The 27,993-nt window shown below is 40.6% G+C and overlaps 1 protein-coding gene across 1 annotated transcript; it reads right to left on the reverse strand.

The window, feature by feature from the left end:
* Window positions 1-10: 10 nt before the first annotated feature.
* On the reverse strand, window positions 11-27,993 carry cavin1b (caveolae associated protein 1b). Its single transcript, XM_030755013.1, has 2 exons — window positions 27,132-27,993; window positions 11-3,503 (listed from the first exon to the last, which is right to left on the reverse strand). Exons 1-2 carry the CDS (start codon window positions 27,660-27,662, stop codon window positions 2,625-2,627), a joined length of 1,410 nt encoding a protein of 469 aa, XP_030610873.1. The 5' UTR covers window positions 27,663-27,993; the 3' UTR covers window positions 11-2,624.

Here is a 27,993-nt window from a genome sequence, read left to right on the forward strand (position 1 = left end):
ACACATAATGTGTGAACCAGATAGCGTTTTTAATTAAATCATTAGTGGTTAAGCAATGCAACTTTATAAAGGAATCAATTACTAACAAAACAAAGCAAGGAAACAGTTAAGTGTGAACTACATTTTGTGTTCCATTGGCACAGGCTTCAGTACAGCTGCATGCTGGTACTGCGCTCACAGATAGGGCATTCTTTCTCCAGTTTGACCGTTTGAGCATCAAATCACCAAAGGTCTTGACCACAACTGTACGTTGACAGTGCTGAAGTATTTCATCCTTCCTTACATACAAATGCCATTTGTTACACTGTGCAAACATCATAATAGTTTGGCATGAAATATAAATGCATAGGAAGTGCAGAACAGATGGCAAGATGCTTACGCTTTATGGCCTGCACTGGCAGTGATTCACATTATATAGAAAAATTAACACAGAAATGGTGATGGCTGAGCAGGAAACTACACTTTGACAGTAAAAATAATGCAGTAACCTTTGGAAAGACATGTGTGAGGCTCTTGTTGTCCTCTTACTTGGAATCACACATTTATCATCTGTTTGTAGCCCTTTGGCTTCTGGCCACGCCCTCTCCCCTTACCACAGAACCTGCATAGAAATATATCTTGATGAGCTACAAAAAATGCAGTCAGAGCGGAACATTCAAAAGCAAAAAAAAACAGGAAACCCGGAGTTCTTTCTTTTCCTAAAACACCACCAGTAGTGGTGAATATTTAAAACACATTTTTACATCTTCTTACAAATGTGAACCACAGAGGAAATATTTGAATGAAATGGTTATTTTAAAAAGAACTGCTGGATTTACTGGTAAATGCAACTTTAATGTGGAGCGGAGAAAAATATAGTGAAATGACTGGACACTAGGTGTCAGTGTCACACTGCAGCTGTAACACACCGACTGTAGACGTGCAGAAAGCATTAGTCCTTGTTGTAGTTTATTTATGCAAATCATAGCAGGTTTTTAAGAAGAAAAAAACAAAAACAAAAAACTGACACAAGAAAATATCAGTAAGGGAAATGTAATGACCTATTTTGCAGACCTTCATTTTCATAACAGTTTTTCTTTGGGAAAAATGGCAGTAAAATATGATATAAAAACAACATGAAACAAAGAGACACAGTGCTGGAAAAACAGCGATTCAACTACAGTCTGTGAAATGGATTCACATACAAAATCATACACAAATACTTGCACTCATCAAAAACTTGATAACAGATGTCACTGTGCTTCTAAATAAAGAGCAAATTAAGCAGAATAATAATAACATTATTAAGTAGAGGAGGTGGAAGGAATAGCATTGCATGTGGAATATTTGACATTTCTGAAGCAAACATAATTTCTGGATAAGCATGAGTATGTACTCCATGAGTTTATGGATCATTTTACAGTTGGGAAACTGCAGGATCATTATAACTTCCCATCCCTCTAGTTGTGAATGCTTTATGTTTTCATATTGAAAAAAAAAAAAAAGTAAAAAAAAAATTAAAAGGAAAGTGTTGAAATAACACTTATTTCAGAGGCAATGACTGTGTCCTCTTTAATGAACTCCTGAATCATGTCTTCTTATCTACCCCAGCCCTGCTCACAACAAACATTTTATCTTTTTCCTCCTCTCTTTATCCTCATCTTTGCTCATTTCACGATCATTTACACCATAAACGACTCTAAAATAACTCCTGAAATTCCTTTGCAAATCTAGGAAGAATTTCATGTATTTCTTTGAATTGTGATTCTTTTGCTATAATTTATAATCGAATAAAGAAAAATCTATTAAAAAAAATGTTTTTTCAACTTGAGTCTTATTTTTGTAGTTTTAACCATCATTCATACTCTTAATTAATAACATGCAACTCATGGCCAGAAAAAAAAAGGAGTTCTGTTTCTGTCCTCTCTCTGTGCCACCTTGATCAAGGATCAAAGTCACTGGGCATTTTGGGGGGGGGGGGGGGCACTGAACTGCAGTACAAGAAGTTGTACACACAAAATAACTAAGTTATTATCAGCTTATAAAGCTCTTGTGCCAAATGTGTTAGCATGCTTCATGATCTTATGTCTGTTCTTTACTGCTTAGTAGGTAGTTAGAATTCACACAGTATGTAAGTGGAGCTGTAAAGAATGTAACGTGTGATTTTTCTCTGAACAAAAAGGGCCACCGAAGTTCTGAAGCAGTCTGATGTACAGGTAAGATGGAAACAAAGCCCAAAGGTCACTTAAAGAATGTACAAAAACAGACGCAGCCTCCTGGTGTAGCTCTCTGACCCACAATTATTGGTATAGTTGTGCTTATGCACACAGTTGTTTTGCAATAAAGAATCATTGCAAACTGTTTGAATGTTCACTTTCTTTTGGCTGAACTCTTGGCTTGGTCACCACCTGTCTGACAGTAGTTCTATGTTCTCAGAAAGTACTTTTGTGAGCAGAAACTTATCTTAACTGGTAGGAATAATGGTCAAAATTTTAAAAAATAATACCCGGGTTGGATTTATCCTCATAATATTCTTTAGAATCTCAATAATGATGTTTTTTTTTTGTTTTTTTTTTTTAGTTTTTACTTAAGATCATTGGGGTTGATGATTTTGTTAGGCTCTTGACAAATCTTGTGTTAGATATTTAGTCGCTGTCTCTGTCTCTCTCATCATCCTCCTGCAAAGCATCGTGGCTGTCCTCCTCTTCATCCTCATCAGGCTGTTCCTCATCCTCGCCTCCATTCATCATCTCCATCTCAACCTCCACTGCCCCTTCCTCAGCTTCTCCATCCACTTCGCTAAAAGGCTCAGGATCTTGTGACACCTCAACCATCTCAGTGCCCTGGACCACCTCAACAGCACCCTCACGAATTTTTTTGACATGGAAGGTGAAGGGGGGCACCTTGTATACAGCGGTTTTGGACCGGGCGTAAACGACATGGTCTGGTGTGAAGGCTTTCTTCATCTTGTCACTGGATGTCTTAAGCTTCTGTTTGCGCTCAGGGTTGACGCTCATGCGTGTTCCAAGCTTTCCCATCTTCTTTTCAATGTTGTGACGGGTCTTCTCCAGGTTTTCCCTGGTCTTCTGCTTGGTTTTTTCTAAATTCTCCTTGGTTTTTTGCCTTGTCTTTTCCAGGTTCTCCTTTGTCTTCTGCTTTGTCTTCTCAAGGTTCTCCTTGGTTCTTTGTCTGGTCTTCTCCAGGTTCTCTTTGGTCTTTGCTCTGGTCTTATCCATCTTCTCCTTTGAGAAAACAGTCTTCAGATTTTGTACACGCTGCAGGCTGCTGCGCTTGATGCGTTCAGCACGAGACTCCTCAATGGTCTCCTCAATCTCCAAACCCTCCTCATCTGATGAGAGGTCCACGTGAGGTTTGTCTGCTTTTTCTCCTTCTCCTCCCTCCTCTCCAGGCTCCTCTGCAGCTTCTTTAAGCTCAAGCTGACTGCCTCCTCGGCTTCCTGACAAAGCCTCAGAGACTTTCATGGATTTAGAGATGCTGAGTTTTGAGGGAACTTTCACTTCATCCTATGGAAAGAAGAACATAAATAAATAAATTTAATAGAGGTTTTGTAAAGTTCAATCAGCAAGAAGGGTGCCTTGCTTGTCTGAGTAGCTTAACACATAACTGGCATATTATCATGTTATAAAGTTATAAAGTTGATATTGTTAATATGCTACCAGATGTTTTTACATCTCTAGCAGTCCAGAGCAGTTCTGTGGCTCTGCTGGATGGTACATCTGAGAACAAGGTTAACAAGTGAAATTAATGTAGTGAAGTCAGAATTCAGATTGTTTAGTTGGAGACAAAACAAAAAAGAAAAGCAGGCAGGTGTGTCAGCTTTAGGACCGGAGTCTTGCTAAAAGGAATGTAATGTCTTTGCAGCGATGAAATGATTAATGTCTATTTGTGCATTGTTCATCTTTCTGTTTTTCTGTATGTGTACAAGTGCACACAGGCTAACCAGGCTGAGGAGCATGACTCACTGATTCAGGCTTTCCACACAGTGGAGGCATTACGGGTCATCCTAAACACAAATGTGAAGACATGATTGGATTGGTCGCAGAGACGGAATGAAACAACAGAATGGGAAATAAGCTGGGGTGGGATTTCTGCTACAGCTCTGGCAAAAGGGGAAAACACCACAATCGCATTTTGAGCACAAAGCTACTATGATCCTTCTGCTCACATCATTAAGACACACATAGCACAGACATACTGTAAACACACACGCAGAGGGGAGGAGAGAGCTCCGGGACATTTCCATCCAGCTCAGGGTGAGTTAGAGCTTTGTGGTCTAACCATGTTTCTCTCTGCAGGTTGCTGCATGCTTTCATTCTCTCTCATCTTGCATTAACCTGGAAACTTTGTGTCACCCTTTTCCAGAGACATGAGTAGCCACAGAAGGAGAGCGATATTATGATTATTATTTCTGCATTCTGTTATTGACACTAACACAACCCACTGAAAAGAGCATTTGCTTATGAGATGACCCCAGACTTCTGGCACCCTCTCAGGACAAATTAGCTCCAATAAAGGCAAAATTCTTGAATAGCAGTCCTATCATTCTCTATCTACCAGTTTGGTTTTGAACATTTTGTTCCCACAATTTTTACTCCTGCTATACAAGAACTCAAGTATGACCTGCCTCGCCTGACCCCGGCCCGCCCTGATAAAGCATTCCTTTAAAGCAACACCTCATGCTGTCCTCCTTGCATCACATATTCCTTCATTCCCCTATCTGTTCCATCTTCCACCCACCTTGTCTTGCCTTTCCCCATTCACATTCCAGATGAAGGAGTCTTTCTTTCTCTTTTTTTTTCATGTGCTTCCCTCACCTCGTAAATACAGCGCTTTGGCTTGTTAATGAAGGGATGGGGAAAACGGGTAGAGACGGCATTGTCTTCTTCTTTCCATCACGACAAGTTTTAATTGAACTGGGCTCCAGACATGTGGTCCACATATTGAATGAACTACTTGCCTTATGTATTGTATTTTTGTCTCCCCTTCCGCCACCTTCATTGTCAAAACAGGAACGCCGAAAGGGCCAGAACAAAGGAATCCCAGGGAGGGGGGGGGGGGGGGGGTGGTCAGGTGTGGAAAGTGGAGATGCTTTTCTGCTGTCGTATGACACAAGTAATAGCACAAGTGGGATGATTCTTAATAGTCTTGGAAACAATCTGGTCAGCAGGAAAATGATAGCATCAAAGTCTGAACTGGTAAGTAGGAATGAGAGCTAAGGGTGGGTATAAGGGGAGGGGGGGGGTCTATTGTGTTCTGTTGGTGGTGGTTTTATTGCGGTATTGTGCTGCACTATCTTGGGTAAACTTGACCTTAGATGAGGGATTTTGGCTTTCCTGAACAGCTGTGTTGACAGGCGGGGGTGCTGGAAAATACCTGCTTAGCTCAAGTTCATTACGTGTTGTTTTGAACTCAAGAACAATGCAGCGGGTGTTGAAAATCACTTAAGCAAGGATAACCCTCGAGACTGGCTCTCTCCGAAGCACTTCCAACACCTCACACAGTTTCATACCAATAACAATACGTCAATACTATTTAATATTCCAGAAAAGAGTTTGTGTGTCTTGGTAAACAGTAAATTCAGGATTCCAAAGAAAACAGCAAGAGAAGCAGCTGGTTTGTAGTAAAACCAGCTGCTTCTCTTGCTATTCTCACACACATTCCTCTGCACAATAGAAGATACACTGCATACATCAAGAGGCAACATGGACAGATGGTTGATAAAGATGTCATTCCACATGCCCACTAAACATCTTTGCACTCTATTATCATTACACTTTCATATTTCCTGTGTACAAATAAACATTTTGACCTGATGGGAAAAAAGTTAACCTTATAGCTAGCTCACCATCAGCAGAAAAGGTATATTTTTGTTGGACAACACTGGACCAACAGCATAACAGTGGTATTAAACAGCACCAACAAATGTAGTTGCAAACAATCAAGCTTGTCTTGGAAAGGAAACTTTTTTTTAGATTTTAATCTAAGCAATGCTCTTCTGACAGAATAAAGGTTAAATATAAACACTGCCGAAGGGCTTACATGACACCCCTGCATCCCTATGCTCCTATCCCCCTTTGCACCTTGTGTTTCTGTTTCTTTGCCAATGATCTCAGTGCACACAGCAGAGTATGTTGTTGCTTATTTGTACTGTAGTGGTTATTGTAGGGGTGGCTGTTGGTGATTCAGTTCCTGTCTGCATGTCAAAGTATCCTTGGTCGAGATACTGAACCCCAAGTTGCTCTGTGATGCAACAGTCGGAGTATGAATGTGTATGAATGTTAGATAGAAAGCACTTTGAAATAGAAAACAGTGCTTGAATGAATGGGTAAATGCAAGCATGTTGTATAAAGTGCTTTGAGTGCTCAGCTAGAGTAGAAAAGCGCTATATAAGAAGCAGTCACAGGGCTCGATGGCATTGAGAGGCTTCTCATGGAGAGACGGTAAATGTTGTAAATCTTGAATCAGACAATAACTCAAAGATAATGGAGCCATTTTAGTTTTGGATAAGCAGAAGAAAATGGATGGATGGATGGATGGATGGATGGATGGATGGATGGATAGACGGACGGACGGACGGATGGATGGACGGACGGACGGACGGATGGACGGATGGATGGATGAAATATATTTGAGAATATAAGAATGGATGTAGCTGAAACGTAGTGTTCTTTTTTTTTTTTTTTTATTGAGCATTAAACATCACAAGGTATACATAAACACAGGCATAGGAAAAATGTCCCCGAAACAATGCTCATAGTTTTCTTTTTAAAAAAAAAAAAAAAAAAAAAAAAAAAAAAAACGAACCCTAAGTGTAACCACCCACCAACCCACCCATCCCTCCCTTCTATTAACATACAGGACACTCACCCGTTAAAGTAAAAAGTTACAATAATTAAAAGAAAAAGAATATTTGTAAATCTGTGAACATATACACACACGTACATACACATTTGCATATGTATATTAAAAAAGAAAAACACGTAGTGTTCTTTTAGTGTTTAAAATGACAGGTAGAAGGATTCTTTGAGGAGGCTGGAGCCTGTCTGTCGGTTTTCACTGTCAGAGTGAAGGAGGTCAGTGGCTAATGAGTGTGTGTGTGTGTGTGTGTGTGTGTGTGTGTGTGTGTGTGTGTGTGTGTGTGTGTGTGTGTGTGTGTGTGTGTGTGTGTAAAGTACATGGAAAGAGTGTAGGGGGAAGTTCAGTCAGTCACCTTGGTGAGTTGGCTTCCTGACCCTCCTAATTTAATGGGACATTGTTCTCTGTGAGGATGCTGTGCCAAAGACAGGAAAGCACTCTCAGAGCCGAGGAAAATAGATGAATGAGGTATGTAAGGGTTGGCAAACTGTATGTGTGTGTGTGTGTGTCTGTGTGCGTGTATGTGTGTCTGTATGTTTGGCTATTTACTCAGGGCACTGACCACATTTTGCCTTTAGCTCCGCTAAACACGAAAAATGATGGTGACAATTTCCATATCTAGTTAAATTACAAAATGTCAGTTGAGAGCAAAGTTTGTTGCAAAACAGTGTGTGTGCGCGTGCGTGCGTGTGTGAGGTAGAGTAGTGGGATTCATCTTGTGATTGGTTTCCTCACATTGTGAGGCTGCACTCTTATCTTTACATCTTTATCTCTTGTTTATACCTTCATGGTGATTTTTTGTGTGTGTGAGAAAGAGAGAGTGTGTGTTTTGCTTTCCACTGCTAACAACGCACACAAATAGACTAATATACACACATTCTCTCTTTCTTCCTTTTTTTTCTTCCTTTCTTCCTTCCTTCCTTCCCTGAGTGTCACTCTGTCAGTGCTGGACAGATTGTGGCAGTGACTCATTGCTAGTGGAAATTTTGAGTCCATTTTCAGTACACTTCTTAGTAATCCTGCTAAGCTGTAGGAGCCTGTAGCTCCTGGGATGTGTCTGTACGAGATAGTTTTTTGGAGAATCTTTTCAGAGGAACCTGCAGATTTAGACAAAATACCTTCCGCTTATAATTTTTCATCTCCTGATCAACCAGGGCCTTCCCCTGCCCTTTGAAACCAGGATCTGATATTAAAATGTGCAACATTCAAATAGGAAACTGTGAAAACACTGTCATAAGTGGGATGTACATACACAAAGTTTTAGATAACCCCTTAAGCCCTGTCCACATAAAAACAGGATCTGCTTAGACACCAGCTGTGTAAGTGACTCTCTAATGCAGTGGTTTCACACTTTTTATACCCAAGGCACATCACTTCTTCTTTTGAATGTTTTTTTTTTTTATTTGATAGTTGTTTTGCAGTGGAGAGAGACAGGAAAGCGGGAGGAGAGATTGGGGAAGACACGCGGTAAATGGCATCTAGGTTGGGACTCGAACCTGTGCCACCTGCACAGCCATGTGGCATGGATTGTTGCCCGCTCAACCGCTGAGCCGCCCTGGCTCCCTTTTGAAAGTCCCTTTTGTTTCGCCTCTACTCTATTTATTTACTTATTTTGACTTTAAACCAACATGTGTGTGTGTGTGTGTGTGTGTGTGTGTGTGTGTGTGTGTGTGTGTGTGTGTGTGTGTGTGTGTGTGTGTGTGTGTGTGTTGCTGAGATCAGCTGGCTTATTCTCTGTGCTGTCAGCACAACTCAGTGTTTTTGTTTCATGATGAGTGTGCACGATGGCTCCTGTGCCACAGTCCATCTCAGCACGTGCTTTTTAACGTTTGACTGACTGATTTGATTTCCCAGGACACACACAGTGAATTGCTTGTTTCTCTGTTAAATAATAAAACAATGCAGTGTTTTTGTATGAAGACAGAAAGGAAAAAGAGTAAGCTGTCTGATACCATGATACTTTTACGATAACATCTCATATTATTTAAATATCAGGTCTCAGATTGCAGGGCTCCTTCTGTGTGTTTTACCTTTCAAAGACGTCAGGAATGTTTCATGTGTGCATTGTTGGGTTTTCTGGGCGTAGCCAGTGGGGAACTGCAGCGACTATCAAAAGGCACAGAAAAACCATGGCAGCAATAACAATGCCGGAGCAGTTACCTCAGCCAAATATGTGCCAAGTGTGTGTGTGTGTGTGTGTGTGTGTGTGTGTGTGTGTGTGTGTGTGTGTGTGTGTGTGTGTGTGTGTGTGTGTGAGCTTCCTGCTGCAGACTGGATACAGTTATGTTATTATATCTTTTAGCTAAATTTGTGCATGTGCACTTCATGTCACTATCGTTGCACTGCAGTTTGTGATGACAACAAAAATCATCCTGGAACCGAGCATTTCTAGTTTTACTATCAAAACACTTGTAGTTGTGTTTCCATGGTAACAGTGGTGAGGCTGACTGGAACTATAACGTTTCCAAATAAAAAGAAAAAGATGTTTACTAGTCAGCAGCCATAATGTGTGTGTGTGTGCGTGTGTGTGTGTGTGTGTACACTGATTCTTGAGTAGCTGTTTGTTTATGTAATGAAGGTCTTTGTATGTGTGCGAATGAAAATGTGCTCATTTGTGACTGTGCCTGTGTGTGTGTGTGTGTGTGTGTGTGTGTGTGTGTGTGTATGTGTGTATGTGTGTGGAATAAGAAGCACACCATGGAAGCTTTCCACTCTCACACAGCAACCACTCATCAGGCTGATGCAGAGGGAGCAAGAGGAATCCGGCAATAACACACCCCTCTCTGTTTCTGCTTTCCTGTTTAAACTCTAACCACCAAGAACTCCCCTACTGCTGTGGAAAAGCTAGAAGTGTGTGTGTGTGTGTGTGTGTGTGTGTGTGTGTGTGTGTGTGTGTGTGTGTGTGTGTGTGTGTGTGTGTGTGTGTGTGTGTGTGTGTGAGCAACATGCATACTCTACAGTACTAAGCTCTAGGAGTCCACATTCCATTACACAAACACACACAGTTAGGGGATTTTCCAGTAAATCCAGGAAAAAGGGAATCCTCATGATACAACTGGTGATGTAAAGAGTAAGTGAGGGCAGGCTGAGAAGCAAGTGAGGACACTGATTTTTTTGTTTTGTCCTGTTTTGTTTGTTTGTCCTGGGGGAGGTGGGTTTGACATTTAAAGAACAAGTTATGTTGAGAAAACCTTTTCATCACAAATTGTCATGCAATTATAGATGCTTACTTTTTTGTTTTGGGTTATTTATTTATTTAATTTCTTTTTTTTTTCCGGGGGGGGGGGGGGGGGGGGGGCATGTCAGTGACACTGTGTAGCTCATGATACATACTCCACACAGCAAAAGGAAAGTTAACACTTTGTTAGTGATCTTCTCTGCCAATCAAAAGAAATATTCATAATCCACTTCTTGAATTTATTACACTGCATATTCTACTACTTATAAATAACTGGCTATACTCAAAGTGAGTTTAACCAAGTCCAAGCCACGTCATGAAAACAGTCATGGAATACAGTGGACCTATGGCGTGCACAGTACTGTGTGCAGCAGGACCAGCAGCTTCAGCCTCAAGCAGCTTGTCCTGTGCACCGGAATAAGTTGCTTAGCAAGTTAAGCTCAGTTTTTCATTAAAAGGTGGTTCACTTCTGCCATGGTAACTTATACAGTACTGTAGACCTAAACCTGGTATGTTCAAGATGAGAGATCAACCTAACCAAACCACCACCTGCTGATCGATCAGTTCTCTGGAAAACAGCGTTCTGTAAGAATCTGTGCAACTCAGTGCACAGATAGTGGGAGGGCCTATAGTTTTTACAGTTTATCACTTTAGACCTTTACAAGCAGTTTGTGTGACTGTGCTCTTATGTTGCCACACAAGCAGTTTGTTTTAAAGAGCACAGACAAAAATTTCCAATTTGTTGGATATGAAGTACAAGTCATGTTAATAAGACATGAAAAAGCACCATAAGGTTGCCTGGCCTCCTAGCAACAGTCTTTAATTTTATATTTTTCTGGTTCACGTATGTACGCAGTAATGAAGTAACCTGCATGCACACTGGACGTGATTTGCAGAGACATGGCAACCTGGGACCATAGAGAGTAAATGACATTCAGTGAATTCAAGCCACTGTGAAATAAGTGAGCTGGACCCGAGATAAACTTTTCTCAAGTTCCAGGCAAGCGATTGGAGTGATTGAAGTGAGTACCAGTGAGAACGCAGGATACTACTGATTAACATATGACCTGATAGTAAATACATTAGAGGGTTACCTAGGCTACTGGAGCCTGAGACTGCACTAATAACCAATAGTCACCTTCAATGTGATGTGCACAGTGATTCCAGGAGTGATTCCAGGAACCTGGAAGTGATTTCAGAAGTTTTACCAGTCAAGATCTGTGTGTGTGTGTGTGTGTGTGTGTCTGTGTGTGTGTGTGTGTGTGTGTGTGTGTGTGTGTGTGTGTGTGTGTGTGTGTGTGTGTAGGAGAGCATTTCTTGTGTGAATGCCATGGGAAAGAGTACGATGGTCAGAAACAACATAAAACTCTGGGGAGAGAACTCCTCCTGTTTTCCACTCATCCCCTTTAATCAGAGACATGGGACCAGAGAGAGAGAGAGAGAGAAATTTCTATATAAAGTGAAGGCATGCCGCAGGTCCCTGAGGGGGTAGAAAGAGAGATGAGTCACCAGGCCTGGAGTTACACTGGAGCCCAGCACCAGCCTTCTTCTCCAGAATTATTTTTTTATTTCTGTCTTTTTGTCTTTTTTTCTCTTTATCCTTTCTAAAATGTAGTACCTCCCTGAGGTACTACATGCTGTGATTTCCTTGCCATTGGAGAGTGAACTTGATCATCAGACCACTGTGGAATGAGACAGATTAGCATCACAGCTCCACAGCAACAGAACAAATATTGTGTGCCAGCTGTGTGCCAGATTGTCATACTTCTGATTCATTTTCACATAGTCTTTGGCAAGAAAATCCACAGAGCCGTGCCAATCAGGGAAAAGTATGGGTTTCTTTACTCAGTTTTTCTATGTGTAGTTTGGATGTTCTTGTGCTTGTGTGGGTTTCCTCTGGGCAGTTTTGCATTCTTTCACAATCCAAATATGTATATTAGGCCAAATAAATTGGCCTAATATACATATTGGTGGTTTAAGTGTACAGTGAGTCTATAAAAAGCTGTATAAATACAAGTCCAATCTATATCCATGTTTTGTTTTGTTTTGTCTTTTAAGTTCTTACAAAGCAGTTCTTACTTTAGCACACTGCATGTGTTTTAAATTGCTTGTAGATTGTTCACATATTCTGAACAGATAATGGCCAAATATAATTCAGTTTTATGGTGACTCTTACCTCAGAACACAATAGTCATGTATTCTCATAGACCAAATACACCAGAGAACAAAGATAGATAGTAATAGTCAAAGTATTTTATTTGTTCAGCTCATAAAAGGAACAACTTGGCGTGTGAGAGTGCTGTTCTAAACAAATGTGGCCATTATACTCAGCTGGACATCACCGTGTAGTTACGAGTGAATATGTATATCTAATTAGACTCCAGATCCATAACTGCTTATTTTAAGCGCAGTCATGTAGCTTCACAGATAGATGTGCAAGTTTTAATTAGCAAACTTTAAGGATGTTATAATGATGTAACTAAAATGGTAAACAAGTTATGTCATGATGCTTTGTTCTGTTTGGGTTTTCTCTGTGATGCTGTAGGGTCTTTATCTCACTGATTTAGCACCTTAACAACACTGTTGTGTACTGGCATCATATGAAAAGAATTTAACACATTAACAGATTAAAGAAATGATTGTGTTACTTTTTAAAAATAAAGTTATATAGTTTTACTTCAGGTTAAATGATTTCCTAACTGTTATCTGTGTTTGTTTTATCAAGGTCATATACAGATTATATATGTATATAACAATGTAATAAGATGACTATATTGTGTAAAAACCCACATTTAAGCACATGTTAATGATGAGGAACTATCATTTATGAAATGTGAGCATATTTTTGTACTTGTTTATTCTTTTTTCTATTTGTTTATTTATTCATATATTATTCTTGTTCTTGTCTGGGTTAAAAATAATAAGCCCTTCTGTGGCTTCTCTTAAGAGACATTAAAAATGTTGTTAAGTGAGATTTTTTAAAATCATCAGAAAATGACAAACCAATTAAGTGCAAACTATTCATTTAAATCCATTTGTTCACATCCATTGTTATTATTTTCTTCACTTCCCTCCTCTGCTGCCCTGGCCAGATGTGCCTTTTTTTTTTTTCCCATTTTGTGGGGGGTTTTGGACAGTGTGTCTTTATGTTCACTATGTGGTATGCAATGCCCCAGCAGTTTCCATAAAGCTCTTGTCTCTTTAAACACTGGAGCTTTGTAAAGTTGCATAAAGTTTACTTGAAGTGTTTCCAAGGTTGCGGACATGTGTGTGTGAGGCAGCCTGGTGCTGTTTCCACTCTTAACTGCAAGACACAGCTTGCCATTGTGGACTATCATTGGAGGTTGTTTTTATGGCGTGCTTTGGTTTCTGGGTATTCTGATCATGTACTTTCATGCACAAGCACATATAAGCACATGTAATGCAGACCTACAGAAACCCACAATCCAGTGTGATGAGTAAACCCCAAACCTCATGACTAATTGTTCCCCCTGTGATGGATGATCTCCAAATGGATACAATGAGTGTACCATATCACTGTAATTTTCAACAATGTGTGTACTTTTAGCAAATCACAATATAAGGCTTCCACTCAAAGTTCTTCAGCTCAAGTCCACTAAAAGAAAGAGGCAAGTTTCTAAAGCTTGGGAGCCTCATCTCCCTGCTCTCCATGCCTCTTTGGGTCTGTGTACATTTCCCCACACTTGGACAGAGGGAGATGATAGCAGCCGTTTCCATGGCCACGCTGTGTTACTCTTTCCAATAACAATGAAGGAGGTTGGTGTGTAAGGAGAGATTCATGGAGCTTCAGAACAAGTGACTTCTTCCTCTGCTGTTTGCTTCTGTCCATGCAGTAAGGCCTCTGCTGCTGTTGCACTGGCAACATAAGAGCACAGTCATACACACTGTTTGGAAGCTGACTGTGGCTACTGGTTTTCAAAGGTCTACAACAATTTGGTATTGCACATCCTTAAAGTAGCAGGTCATGTGGGATAGATGGAATAAGACTAGAATGATCAAAATCAACAGCGAAGGACGTCATATTCTGGCTTTACTGTTTAGTATGAGTCAGGCTCCAAATATGTTGGAAAATTCTTTGCACCCACCACATCTTTTTTCCATTTGACCCTTCCTGCTTGGTGTAGGCTTTCAGATTCAAACTTACAGTTTATATGTCATTGTGTTATGAACTTAAACCCCAAATTCAAGATGAGTTATGGCCCAACTGGTTCAACACACCAATTAACCCAATATTTTGGGTCCTGTTTTATGATAGGATAGTCCATCAGTCGGGTTGATTAGGTTTAGGCACCAAAACTATTCAGCTAGAGTTAAACAAAGGTCATTGTTTGTGTTAAATTAGACCCTTTTATGATGATAACCATATCTGAAGGCAATCTTCTCATGCAAGAAGGACCTTTTCCATTTGCTTCATTACCATAATATTGAGACCCCTGACAACAAAGTCACTAGCACAGAACATGCAGCTATTGTCTTATGACATCTGTTTGAAATCTTAGGTATATTCTATTCTGCAGTGATCCAAAAACATCTGCTTACCAACTGATCTCTATGGGTTTTACAAGCAGGTTGGACTCTACAAGCATTGCTATAATAAATCAGTGCAAAGGTAAAGAGGGGCCAGAGCCTATCCCAGCTGTCATAAGACAAGAGGCAGGGTACACCCTGGACAGGTTGCCAGCCTGTTACAGGGCTAACACAGAGAAACAGACAACCATTCACACCTAAAGATTCCTCACAGTGTTACTGGAGGCCAAAGTTATGCCATCCAGAATAAGTATCTGGTTAGACACCATGTTTCTAAGATTTGTGGGGCAGGGTACAGTAAATTCAGTTTTATCTGAATTTAGAAGCAGGAAATTAGAGGTCATCAAGGCCTTTATGTCTTTAAGACATTTCTGCAGTTTAACTAATTGATGTGTGTCATCTGGCTTCATGGATAGATAAAGCTGCATGATGCGTATCATCTGCATAGCAGTGAAAATATATGCTATGCTTTTTAAAAATGCTGCCTAAGGGAAGCATGTATAATGTAAATAGAATTGGTCCTAGCGCAGAACCCTTTGGAACTCCATAATTAACCTTATTGTTTGAAGAAGACTCTCCATTTACACGAACTAATTGGAGTCTATTAGATAGATATGATTCAAACCACTGCAGTGCAGTATCTTTGATACTTACAGCATGCTCTAATCTCTGTGATAAAATATGGTCAACTTTATCAAACGGTGCACTGATGTCTAGAATCACAAGCACAGAGATGAGTCCATGAGGCCATAAGGAGATCATTCACAACCTTCATTAATGCTGCTTCTGTACTGTGATCAATTCTGAATCCTAACTGAAACTCTTCAAATAAATTTGAATTTGCTTTGGGTGGTTGACCCCAGGTATTTAAACTAACCTACCTTCCTACCTCTACTCCTTGCATCTTTGCCTTTCCACCAGTCTCCGTCTCATTCAGACACATGTATTCTGTCTTCCTTCTACTGACTTTCATTTCTTTTCTCTCCAAAGCATACCTCCTCCTCTCCAGACTCTCTTCCACCTGCTCTCACTACATATCACAATGTCATCTGCAAACAGCATAGTCCACAGAAACTCCTGCCTGACCTCATGCAAACATGAAGCCATACTGCTGTTCACTGATCATCACCTCTCTTAGTCTAGCTGCAACATTTTTAACCAGAGCTTTACAGTGTGGCTTATCAACTTTATCCCTCAGTAGTTACTACAGCTCTGCATATTTTTGAAAATCAGAACCAGTTCACTTCTTCTCCATTCCTCAGGCATCCTCTCACTCTCCAAGATTGTGCTAGACAATCTGGTCCACTGCTGTCTCTCCTAGACATCTCTATACCTCCACAGGACCAGCCGCATTTCCACGCTTCATCCTCTTCGTAGCTTCCCTCACTTCCTCCTTACTAATCCTCTGCACTATCTGCACATGTTCATCACAGCCATTTCCACTTTTTTTTTTTTTTACAAAACCCACAACCTTCTGTCCTACATTTCTCTCCTTAACTCCATATCTACCCAGCACCTTCTCTTCATCTCTGTTCCCCTCACCTACATATCCACTGAAGTCTGCTCCAATCACCAATATCTCCCCCCGGCGACACTCTCTACCACTTCAACCAACTTTCTCCAGAATTCCTCTTTCTTTTCCGACATCCAGCCCTGTGGGGCATGTATAGTGAAAACATTCAAAAACATTCAACATCACCGCTTCTATTTCAGCTTCAAGCTCATATCCTGTCTGACGCTCTCATCACCCTGTGGTCACATCCACACACTGTCTGCCTCACTCTTCACAATTCAAATGATTAATCAAAATTGTTGCATATTCATTAAAAAAAAGGGCTAAAAAACAGTCCAAAACAGCATGAGCTGGAGCCATGTTGCAACAGAAACTCTTTTCAGTCATCAAATGATATCAAATGCTTCCTGGAGGTTGCTGCAGGTAGCACTCTAAATTCACAATTACTCTGATGATGAAATGAATTGAACAGCCCATTGACAGCAATTGTGTATACTGGATGTAGATGTGGGTGAGTTTGTGTTGATGTATCAAAGTTTGTTTGTTTATTTTTGTTTTTATTTTTAAACAACTATGCTAGTAATAGTAACATAGTTACCATTGTCCAAATGGTCCAACTGGCCACAGTGAGGCTGAAATTTCTTGTCAGTTAGTCGATATTTGATCCAGACATTCATAGAATGTGAAAGACTTCAAAAGATCCAAAACCTATTGTACTGATGTCTTTGCCTCTTTGTTGTAAAAATATTTACAGCAGTTAGCATGCTAACCAGCTAGCACTGGCCTGTAAATGAATATTTTACTTTTGTACATCCATCGGTCCATCTTCTTAAACACTTATCCAGTTTAGGGTTTCAGGGATACTAGAGCCTATCTCAGCTGTCGTAGAGTGAAAGGCCTATGACTACCCTGTATTTTTATCTCTTGTCTATCATGCTACAGGGCAGAAAATCATTGACTAAAACAGTAAAGATAACAATCCTTGAATGTCTTCCTGACTTCCATCAAGCAGTATGGAGGACAGGAGGCCTGGTCTCTGACTGGAATGGAAATGAATTAGCATTACACTTTTTAAGTTTTTCTGGCCACTCAAATTCAATAGACTTCAAACCACATTTACCCATGTCATTATTTTCTCCACTTTAAGCCCTTAATATAACTCACATCCATGGCCAGATTAGAATCTCCAGTAAACCTAGCGTGCATGTCTTTGGACTATGGGACCGAGACAGAGAGAACCCAGACGGGCACAGGGAGAACACAGAGATTCAAACCAGGAACCTTGCTGTGAGGTGACAGGAAAGCCAAAATTGTGTAGCTTCTCTAGTATGCATGTTGGTTGAATTCTATGCTGCAGCATTGTCCGATTGAATTACCCAGTGACAAAGTATGAAAAGATTAAATATATGGACATCATGATGGAGTGGGCTATTGTACTCAGGCCTTTTTCCAGAAACAGCAGTGACCCCTTCTACTATTTCCTATATCTTACCTCATTAAATAACTTGTTAAGCTTTGTGAAACTGCAGCACAGTGTAGCCTCATTATAAATAGAATTATTAGACATATTCATTTATGTGTGTAACTCTCAAAACTGCTCCTTTTCAAACACACATATAAAAAGATATCTTATTCCGTTATTCAATTCTCATATAGGAATCTTATTTCAAGGAAATGGTTTTGTCTCATCATGGAGCCAGATTCTAGCTCCACAATGAGACAAAAACCTCAGCGTCCACTTATCAGCTTTCTTCAAGACCTTTGCTTTACTTGCCTGTGATCAGATGGGCAAAACTGGCATACTTAAATCACATGAATACTTTTAACATGACTCTAAGCAAATGCCATGCTCCCAAAGCTTCTGAAAATCTATTGCTGATTTCACCTTTCTCTGACATGAACGCCACAGTTTGATACAAAAACACATTGAATAGAAGCGAGTCTGTTCAGAACAATAAGTAAGGCATTTTACAGTCTAATCGCTCTTGGAGTCACTTTGCTATGTGTAGACCCTAAAGTGTGAAATAGTGAGTATAACACTAGATGACTTGGTGACTTATCACAAATGTTCCTCTGTTCAGGGCCACTAATGGAACGGGCCATGAAAGGCTTCAAAAATGGAATCATGTGACAGAGTGGCTCATATGAGGAAACAAACTAATGTTTTCAATAACTGCAGCTTTTGACTATGAGTCACTGGCATCTGACTCGTGCAGAAAAACATCTACGTAGAAATACAAATGATTTACAGTAGACAAGGCTCTGAAAGAAAATTTCTCAATTGATGTCAAGTGACTAACAGTGGAGCAGATCCAGCTGAAAAATATGATAAATTATGTGATTAAAGTGTCTCTGAACAAACACTGAAGGGTCTGGCAATGGTAGAGTAACTTTTTAAAATGAATACTTACTGTCCTACGCCCTGATGTGTGAATGAGGTTGAGTGGGCAGAGTTGAATGTTATCCGTGTGTTTAATGCAAATTAGGCTAGTTTTAATTTGACACCTAGATGTGTTTTTAAACAGTCTGGTGCCATTCTGGAGCCATTCTCCCAGTTTGGGGGTCACTGCCCCGAGTGTATCCCATTTTGACCTCAGGACTTCCAGGTCATACTCAGCACAGATGTTCCTGTATACTATGCCAGCCACTTGGTTATGGCGTTCCATGTATGCCCTGCGTGCTAGCATCTTGCACCCTGCTGTTATGTGCTGGATTGTCCCAGGGGCATCTCTGCACAACCTGCACCTGGGGTCTTGCCTTGTGTGGTAGACCCCAGACTCTATCGATCTTGTGCTCAGAGCTTGTTCCTGTGCTGCCATGATTAGTACCTCTGTGCTGTCTTTCAGTCCAGCTTTGTCCAGCCATTGGTGGGATTTTTCTATATCAGCCACTGTTCAGGGAGGTTACGGTGCTCTGCTCTTAGGTCCACTAGCCACTGAGCTGTGGTGTTGTGTGTTGCTCTTCTAGTACTGCTCTGTCGCCAGCCTTGGTGGGGGTGCTGTTTTCACATTGTTCCCCTGCCACTGACAGTACACCTTGGATGGTTGAGTGGAGAACACCTGGTTTATTCTACTGGCCTCTATCCCTCTGGTATACCTCTTAAGGGGTTAGGGTTAGGGGCTCTTAAGGTGGTTAGCCAAGGCTGAGTCTTTGCTTAACAGTTTCTAAGGCCTCAGGTGTGGACATCTTGCTGTTCTTCTTCTTCATCACACCTTTCTGCAGCTCTGATAGCTGGCTAACTTCCCTCTGTGCTGCCTTGATCTTAGCCTCTAGCCATCTCTTCCATGTAGGATACTGCTCTTATAGCCAAGCATCTCAAGGATCGTCAGTTGATGGTCTACATCAACCAATTGGTTTCAGTGATGGTTGAAGTAGGGATTGTCCGTAGCGCTGCATTTGCATCATCTAGTAGACTTTCAGAGGTTTTCCAGCCTAGCCACGATCTTATCTTTCAGGTCAGCTGCTCTGGCATTCAAAGTAGCAGTTGTTAGTGGGGCTTGGTACCCAATCTTGGAGTGTGGGGATGATGATATCTCCCCCCTGACCTGACATCCTGGCTCCCACTTGCCGTAAAATTTGTGTTGTACATTGTCAATCTCTAGTTGCAACAGCAGTTGCTTCTTGCGGATCTTGGAACACTAAGCTATTAGTTGTTTCGATGTCAGTCTAGATGTTGGGTGTCTTCTTCATGTAACCCCTTTCACTGGGATTACATGTTTTCCTCAACACCTGACGGAGACCTTGTTATTCTAGGCAATTAAAAAAAATTATGGCATGATTAAATGGGTCACACTTTACGCAGTAAGCCATATTTGTTGTTTTTCATTGCTATTAGGATGAAACAATACCAAAGCAGTTTAATAAATGAATCTACAAGAACAAACTTTTTTGTTCTAAGGAAACCCCTTCACTCATTTTTAAAGCTGAAACAACGTGTTTATTGGACAACATAAAAACATAAAGATACTAAATATTCAAGCTGAATGAGGGCACAGGCATGTTAAACAGAAGACATCAGAATCAGGCAGAAACCATGTCTGAACATCTACAACATAGCCTCAGATTTCCAAACCCAAACAGGAACATTATCTCCTAAAGGCCTTTTCCTTCTCACAATCAAACAAGTATGTGATAGTTTCTATTTTTAGATTGCTCTCCCATTCTCTCGCTGTCTCTTTTGTGCTCTCACCCTCGTCCTCTCTTTGCTGTCCTACGAAGTTAGTCAATAAACTTCCTTACACGAGAACTTGACCGTGTTCCATATTCTCATTCACACCACTGTGCCAAAGCCTAAAATTCTCCACCGAAAATCACTTATCCAGCTGAAACAATGTTACACACAATCCAGCCTGTAAAATGAGCAGGGGAACACTGCATGCTCACATGTCCATATATGGACCTGGATCGACCTGTGTGAGAAGAATGGGTTCACTCTTGATGAATTTACATGCAAAACAGAACTGAGTCTCCCAGGCTGAGATTTTACTTTGCAGTACAGCAGTACTGATTTAAAACAAAACGTTCACAATAACATCTTTATAAATCATTCAAATGTAGATGTAAAGCCGGTAGTTTGGAAATATGTTATTGACTGAACTGTTGAGTGTGACTGAGTGTTTTGAATGTTAGAAGTGGTAGAAAGCACAGCAACAGGGAGAAGGGTGAGCAAAATCTGCTCTGACAGATGTTCTTTCCACAGATTAGGAGAAGTAAGAAAATTCTTTGGAGCTGTGGTATTAAATTGGTATTAATTGGTGATTCTAAAGGCGTAAATGTGAGTGTGAATGGTTGGTGACCTGTACAGGGTGTACTCTGCCTCTCACCCTATGACAGCTGGGATAGGCTCCACCCCCCACCCCCCCGAGAGACACACACACACACACACACACACACACACAGACACACACACATGACCCTGAAAAAGATAAGTGGAAGAAAATGCATGGATGGATGGTGTCAAACCACTTGGCTTTGAGGAAGCTCATTTTATTCAAAGAAATTGGAAGGGCAGCAAACATTACACTGGAATCAGTTAAAAATGCCTTGAAATGCTTTAAAGTTAGATATTTTATAGGACACTGATTTAATAACATTTACTACAGGAAAAAGAAAAAGAATCAAATGACAGAAATGAGAGAAAAAGGAAAACACAATTAGGGAGTTGGGATGGGCTGTGAGGCAGGGTGGAGTGAGGGTGGATGGAGGAGCAAGGCCATGACTGGTTCCACATCAGGAGGAGCAGAGGTTAGACTGGAGAACTGAGGATGCCTGTACAATGAATCAGCTGTTTAAATATGATCCGTGCTCTTCATTGTAACACACCCATTCACTCCCTTAAGAAGAGGAGGTGTGGATGGACACCTCCTCTTCTTTCAGTTTATCTTTCACTCTCTCTCTTCCACATGCTGTTTATTATTCCGCCCTCCTCGCAGTGATAGAATGAAGTCCCTCAGGCCAATCTGCTACATGTTCTCACTAAACATTTCTTTAGTGGACTCAGATTTCATTTAGGGGCAGGGATATTCTCTAAGACAAACAGCAGGCATGCTCCTGGTCTTTACATTCATTTACTGTCACTAGCTAGTGCTAGCTTTAGGTCATAGAGCCGCATCATGTCCAGTTTAAAGGACAAAACACAGCTGTCACAGAGAGTAGACAGTGAACTATATAAATGATGTGGCTTTAAAACAGTCCTTAAAAGCATTCATGGTTCTGCTTAGTATACAAATGAGCAGTATGTTAAAGAATAAAAAAAAAGCTTAAATCCTCAATCACTGCCTAGCACAGCTACCTGAGCATAGCATCCCAGGTTGCAGCCTGTTTCTAGATTAAAAAATGAAACTTCCCACAAGAACCAGCCTCAGGTATTCTGATTATTGTGTCTTGTGTTAGCAATCAGTGGCTGCAAGTTTTATTAATTTTTAAGTAATTGATTTGCCTTCTAGTTCATTTGTAGGTTAATGGAACTTAGTTGCGACCAGCTTTATCTTCCTCACAGGGCTGGGAAACAAAGGCAGTGTTATTGTGAAGTTGCCCAGGTGTGTTTATGTGTATCTATGTGTAAATCTTCACTATCAAAATTATACATTCAAGCTGCATCCACACAGGAAGCAATTCGCTCATTGCACATCGCTTTGTTGTTGATGGTCACTAGTAGACATTCCCAGCTTTGGATTCCTACATAACTATCTAATGTATTTACTACAAGATCACATCAGCAGTATTCTGCGTTCTCATTGGTTGTCGCTCGTCTCAAATTTAAGAAACGTTTATCTCGGACCTGCTCACTTTGGGTCACCAGCGTTTTTTCGCCCGTGGTTTCTTTAAGTCGCTGAACATCACTGACTTTCTGTGCTCTCTGGTTTCCACGTCATTTTGAATCGCGTACTTTGTGAACACAGCCATAGCAGTACTTAACACTCTCTCCACTGCCCAATACAACGCTGTGTTGAGCACTTTCTCACCAATGGCTGGTTAGCTCAGTAGGTTTGGGACAATTAATATTTGTGTTGTGCCTCTGATTCCTACTTGGCCCATTCTTGTCATTGCTAGATATGATACGAACCAGGAAACCAAAACAATGAGCTGCAAAAAAACACTAAGGCTGAGGGGAACAGCGACGTTGATTAAAATAATCTTCAACATTTTTACTACATGTGAACTTTCCAAAATTACACATATTTAAACACTTATTTGTGCACCTTGCATCTTATCATGCACTGCGCATCTTATCGTGTTCACACACTGTGGTGTAGAGTATCACATTCCAGGCTGGCTCTTTAGTGAGTGCAGTAAGCCCTCTTCTCTGGCAGCATATGGCCTCAGCTGTCAAGGAACTGAACACAGATGTACGAGAGTAAATCTCAGGCTTGCTGGACAAGCAGGCTCAAATGAGCCAGAGGCACACACAGACACAAACACACACCGCCAGAAACGAACTGCTGTTGTTCTCGCTAACAGGGAGGCAGGTGCTTCCAGCTCATGTGCTGACAGAGAACCCTCTGATTACTTTCCATTTACACATTGTATAGTAGCCTGGACTAGTCGGAAATGCCAGCAGCATCATGGGGCAGTGTTTGCCTTGTTGGCATTAACCACACGTAGTTTTGCTTTGGATTTGACTGCTATTACTGTTTGATTGATTGGGATCACTTGTGGCAAAATGAAATATAATGTAATGTGACTTACTGTAGGTCATGGTAAAACCCAAAGGCGACATTCTTAACAGCATGTGTGGAATCAGGTTACCAAGTCTTTTAAATATATATTAAATTTCAAACATATATATTTATCACATCTGAGGTCAATGACAGTCTTTACTCGTGATAACATCATCAATTATATCAGTCTCAGCTTTACTAGGATCACAGGTGAAGGGGACCCAGGAGAGAGTGGAGCACAGACTGGCAGGTCAACAGCATCAGATTAAAGCAGAGATTAAGCACCCTGCGCTTCACTACAAAGCCCTCATGCTGCTTCCTCACTGTGTGGGCCCTCTGTAACAGTAAACACCACTCAAAACAGTGTGCTTTTATTATCAGCAGAGTACCAGGGCAGGGCTATTCCTCACGGTACAAACAGCACAAATCTGTGTCTGAACTCTGCGTTTCTGCAGACTGAAAAGAGGGAAATATCTGAGCGAGACCAGAAAACTGTGCATTTTGCTAGGCTGCATGTGACACTAACCTACAAAAAAATCTCAGAGGTTAAAATTATTACCCGGGGACCTCTGCATAGGAATGTTGTTGATTTTGTAATGAAATGTTGACAGAGCGCATGAAGCGATCCAAGCTGTTAGTGAAAATATCTTCACTTATTCTTAGCACTCATCCAGATGAAGTAAAGGCCTGTAAACTAGCACTAATTGTGTTGCTGGTGGCTCTGTTGAACATCTCCATATACCCTGTGCTGCTTATACATTATGCCTCATAGTTGTTAACTTGCAGTGGACCTCGTGTGAACTTAAATGTTGCATTTGTGTACATTGCTTTGAACAGTAGCATCTGCTTAGGCACCTCAGTGAGAGTAAAGAAAGTATAATGCATCTAGTAAAGTGACAGTTGTGGTGCAGACTCCATTTGTTTCCATAATGCTGGAGAAAGCATGTTTAGCATATATTTTAGACCAGTCATCAGCACTGTGGATGTTTTACATGTCAGATCAGTTTTAATTACAAAACGGTGTTTACAGGCTCAGACCAAAATTCCACTGCACAGAGCTGAATACACCTATTATCAACCAGAGCTACAAAACATTAAGTAGTGTAATCTTGACAGGATATAACATAGCACTATATGTTCTTGTAATATCAGAAATAACAGTTTGTCAGTACTGGACCACATACTCAAGAAAGACTCAATATCCCTAAAAGACTAAATTATTTGCAATTAGTGTTATGAATAAAGCACAAACAATGCTACATAGAAGCCAATACCAATATTTATTCTTGTGGCAATAACCACAATATTTAAAACTGAATCCCTGATATTGTGCTGGTTAGGCACATAATAACATTGTAAATAATAAATAAATAATATCTATCTATCTATCTATCTATCTATCTATCTATCTATCTATCTATCTATCTATCTATCTATCTATCTATCTATCTATCTATCTATCTATCTATCTATCTATCTATCTATCTATCTATCTATCTATCGATCTATCGATCTATCTATCTATCTATCTATCTATCTAATTTGCCTCTTGTTCAGCATGAATGAATGAATACACTGGCAGTTCTAATGAGTCCTAACAAAGAGCAAATATTAGTGTGCTGTCCCATGCAGGCAGATAAACAAAGTGCCAGTTCACTGGGTGTGTTGGCCAAGTCTTTACTGTCTGATTTTTAAAAAGAATCTGCCCTGAAAGGGTAACAGAAGAGCAGAGAAAATGGAAAACAGAGCAACACATTGTGGTTTGCCTTTTTAATGAAGATGAATCTGATGTTATGTCATAGCTGGCAACCATAGCCAAAGCCAGTGTTTTGAGTTAGTGAGGGAGCCAGAGATAGGCATTTCAGGGGGAGTTTCTCTTGCCACAGGGCCGTAGCACTTGGCTAACACTTGCAAAACCCAAGCCTCTTTATCTCTATGGGATAGGTACTAATTAAAATGTAGATTTATAATCTTCTCAGATTGAGAAACAGTTTAGTTGCTGAATTCCTTCATATGTGATGATAGGTTGTTTTTTTTTTTTTTGTTCACTCAGAGTTCTGGCCTGCTCATCTGCTGATTGTTAAAAAATTGCGTGCTTGTATACTAATTCACAGAAGTCAAATATATTGTGTAAGCATGTTAGCATAAAATTAAAGCGCGAGCATTTGCAGTCAGTCAGTCTGGGCTGCCTAAGATGGAGCCCTCATTTAACTGAGGGAAACAGAGAGAGTGAGGTCGGTCCAACCCATGATGTCTGAGTCAAGGGTGGAAACTCTGAATGTTCTCGCGCCACTGTGCAAAAAGCTGCAAGCTATTACACATCACACTGCAGCCTCTCAGGCTAAAAAAAGAAACAGGGCTCTCCTCAGCTCCCCTCAAAGAAAAAAAACTTGCTCTGTCTTCTTAAAAGGAACATCTGCCCCCTTATAGTTCACCTCTGTGCTTTGCCTCTCTGCTACCAATCCTCTACCTCAAACAGGACCTAAAGCATGCTTGTGGTATTTTCCATCTTTGTTTTAAAAAAGTGGGGAAAGAGTGAAATGACTTTCTGAATGGATTCTGTATGGCTTGGGCAGCCAGTCAGTTTGGCTCAAAGGTGAAGGCATGTGTTCTTTGACCTACATATAGCAAACTATGGAAGAGATATCTGGAAGCCACCTGTAACGGATGCTGAATAGTCATTCTGCACACAGTCATGCATACAGTTGTCTTACAATATACTGAATTCTGGCTGTATAGACAGTAAAATGGGCATTAATGATAAAACAAAACTGCATTGCTTAATGGTTGATGTTATTTGAATTTAAATTCTCCGAATTTAGAAAATGCCATTTAGGTGAACCTGGAAAATATGTCATAAATTGGAGAAAGAGAGGAAGCTGTGCAAGTGTCCTGTAATTGTTTCCATAGGAGTAGCTTTCTTTCAACAAGCTGAATTTCCCCTTTGTGGGACAATAAAAGCTGTTTGTTCTTCTTCTTCTTCTTCTTCTGATGAGTTATATTCCATCATACTTTTTTGGTTTATGATTTACAGGCTATTGTTTGCTGTTCATCATATCTTCCTTCTTAGTCTAATAAACAGACTAATATGAGCTTATCAATCATTTCCTTTTGCACAGTCTGGGCATATGCTAACTACACTTCTCTACTTTATCTGTTTTCCATCATAATCCATGTAGAAACATTTCTGATAACTTTTTTTGTTGTTGTTGAGGAAATGAAAAGTCTCTGTACATGGTTTATACAAAGAACAAGAGTTTGGGAAGTAACGTTCTTGATGCCAACCTGGATCTGGCCAGGTTTACACAACAAAAACGCTTCGTCTTGGCACTTTTTTCTTTATGTTGAGAAATTATTTGAATAACATGATAAAGTCGCAGGCAACATATTCAAAGTAAATGTTTTATTTCTTGCTTATCATCTGTCCAGAGAAAGATCTTACTTTCTGAGTGGTACTTATGTGGTATTGTGGGTGAAAAATAACACATCCTGTTACTGGAGCAGCTGCCAGTAATACTTGTAGAGAACCCTTAACCACTCCCTGAAATCCTCAGCACCTCAGCAAAGTGAGCAACATCTTTACAAGACTTTCACGTTCAGCTGCATGGAACCACCTCTGACTCCTATTCAGTAGGATTTTTTTTAAATTAAATTTATTATTATTATTATTATTATTATTATTATTTATTTTATTTTTTTTTGCAGCAATATGGCAGTGATTGGACTTAGACTCACATGCCAAAGCCTAATGAGTTCATGCATGAGCCACACCCTTCCCTCATAAGGTTTCATGTACTTCCATTATCATACTGTACCTTAAACTGACTAACAATAACCAAATTTGACTACAAATATTGACACACAAACAATCTCCCACCTGGTAAATCATAACTTTAAAGTTGCGCCTCTTGAGCAGCTCTGCCTCGTTGCTCTCCAGCTTCTTGATCTGGCCTCCTTGCTTCTCCAGTGTGGCTCGCACTGTCTTGACATTGACGCTCACCTTGCGCACCTTCTCCATCATCTTGTTGACGCTGTTGGATGTGGTGCTATGGCTCTTGGTCAGTTTTGTGAGCTCGCCTTGGATGTTGGTCACTGTACGTTCCATCTCCTGCTGTCTGGCCTCCAGCCCACTCTGGGTCTGCTGGATCTGGTCCACCGCCCCAATGATTTTGTCAAGCAATGAAAGCACCATGACTCCGTTAACCTGTGGGTCAGCTTTAGCAGCATCATCCTTGACCTCAGTGGCATCCCCCTCTGTGCCCATGGTGGACAGCTCTTTCTTGGCTGCTGCAAGGGCGTTGTCTTCATCATCTGAAGGTGGGAGGTTAATCTCATCATCAGAGATCTCAGTGAGGGTATGAGGCTCCAGATGAGCACTTGAGGATTCCAGTGCTTCCATGGCTGCCATGTCAGTGGATTTTATAACGTATAATCAGCTGATAAAACTATTCTCACCAGTTTCTTCAAGATTCGTTTCTCACTGCTTGCCTTCTCACCTGCGTCTTCCTTCACTTTGTTCTGCAGACCTCTGTTCTTTTTCCTTCCTATTTATAAACTCTCTTATCTCTCGCCAGCATGCATACATACAGCCTGTCTTTCTTAGCTGTCTGTCTGTCTGTTCTGTCTGAAGTTCCTGGAGTCAGGCCAGTGATCAGGGGAAGCCAAGCGATGCTGGATGTTACCACATGAGCGTGAGGATGTAAATGCCACACCAGGCAGAGAAACCCTTCAGTCAAGCT

The sequence above is a fragment of the Archocentrus centrarchus genome, chromosome 19 (assembly GCF_007364275.1).
Source record: "Archocentrus centrarchus isolate MPI-CPG fArcCen1 chromosome 19, fArcCen1, whole genome shotgun sequence".
Lineage (NCBI taxonomy): Eukaryota > Metazoa > Chordata > Actinopteri > Cichliformes > Cichlidae > Archocentrus > Archocentrus centrarchus.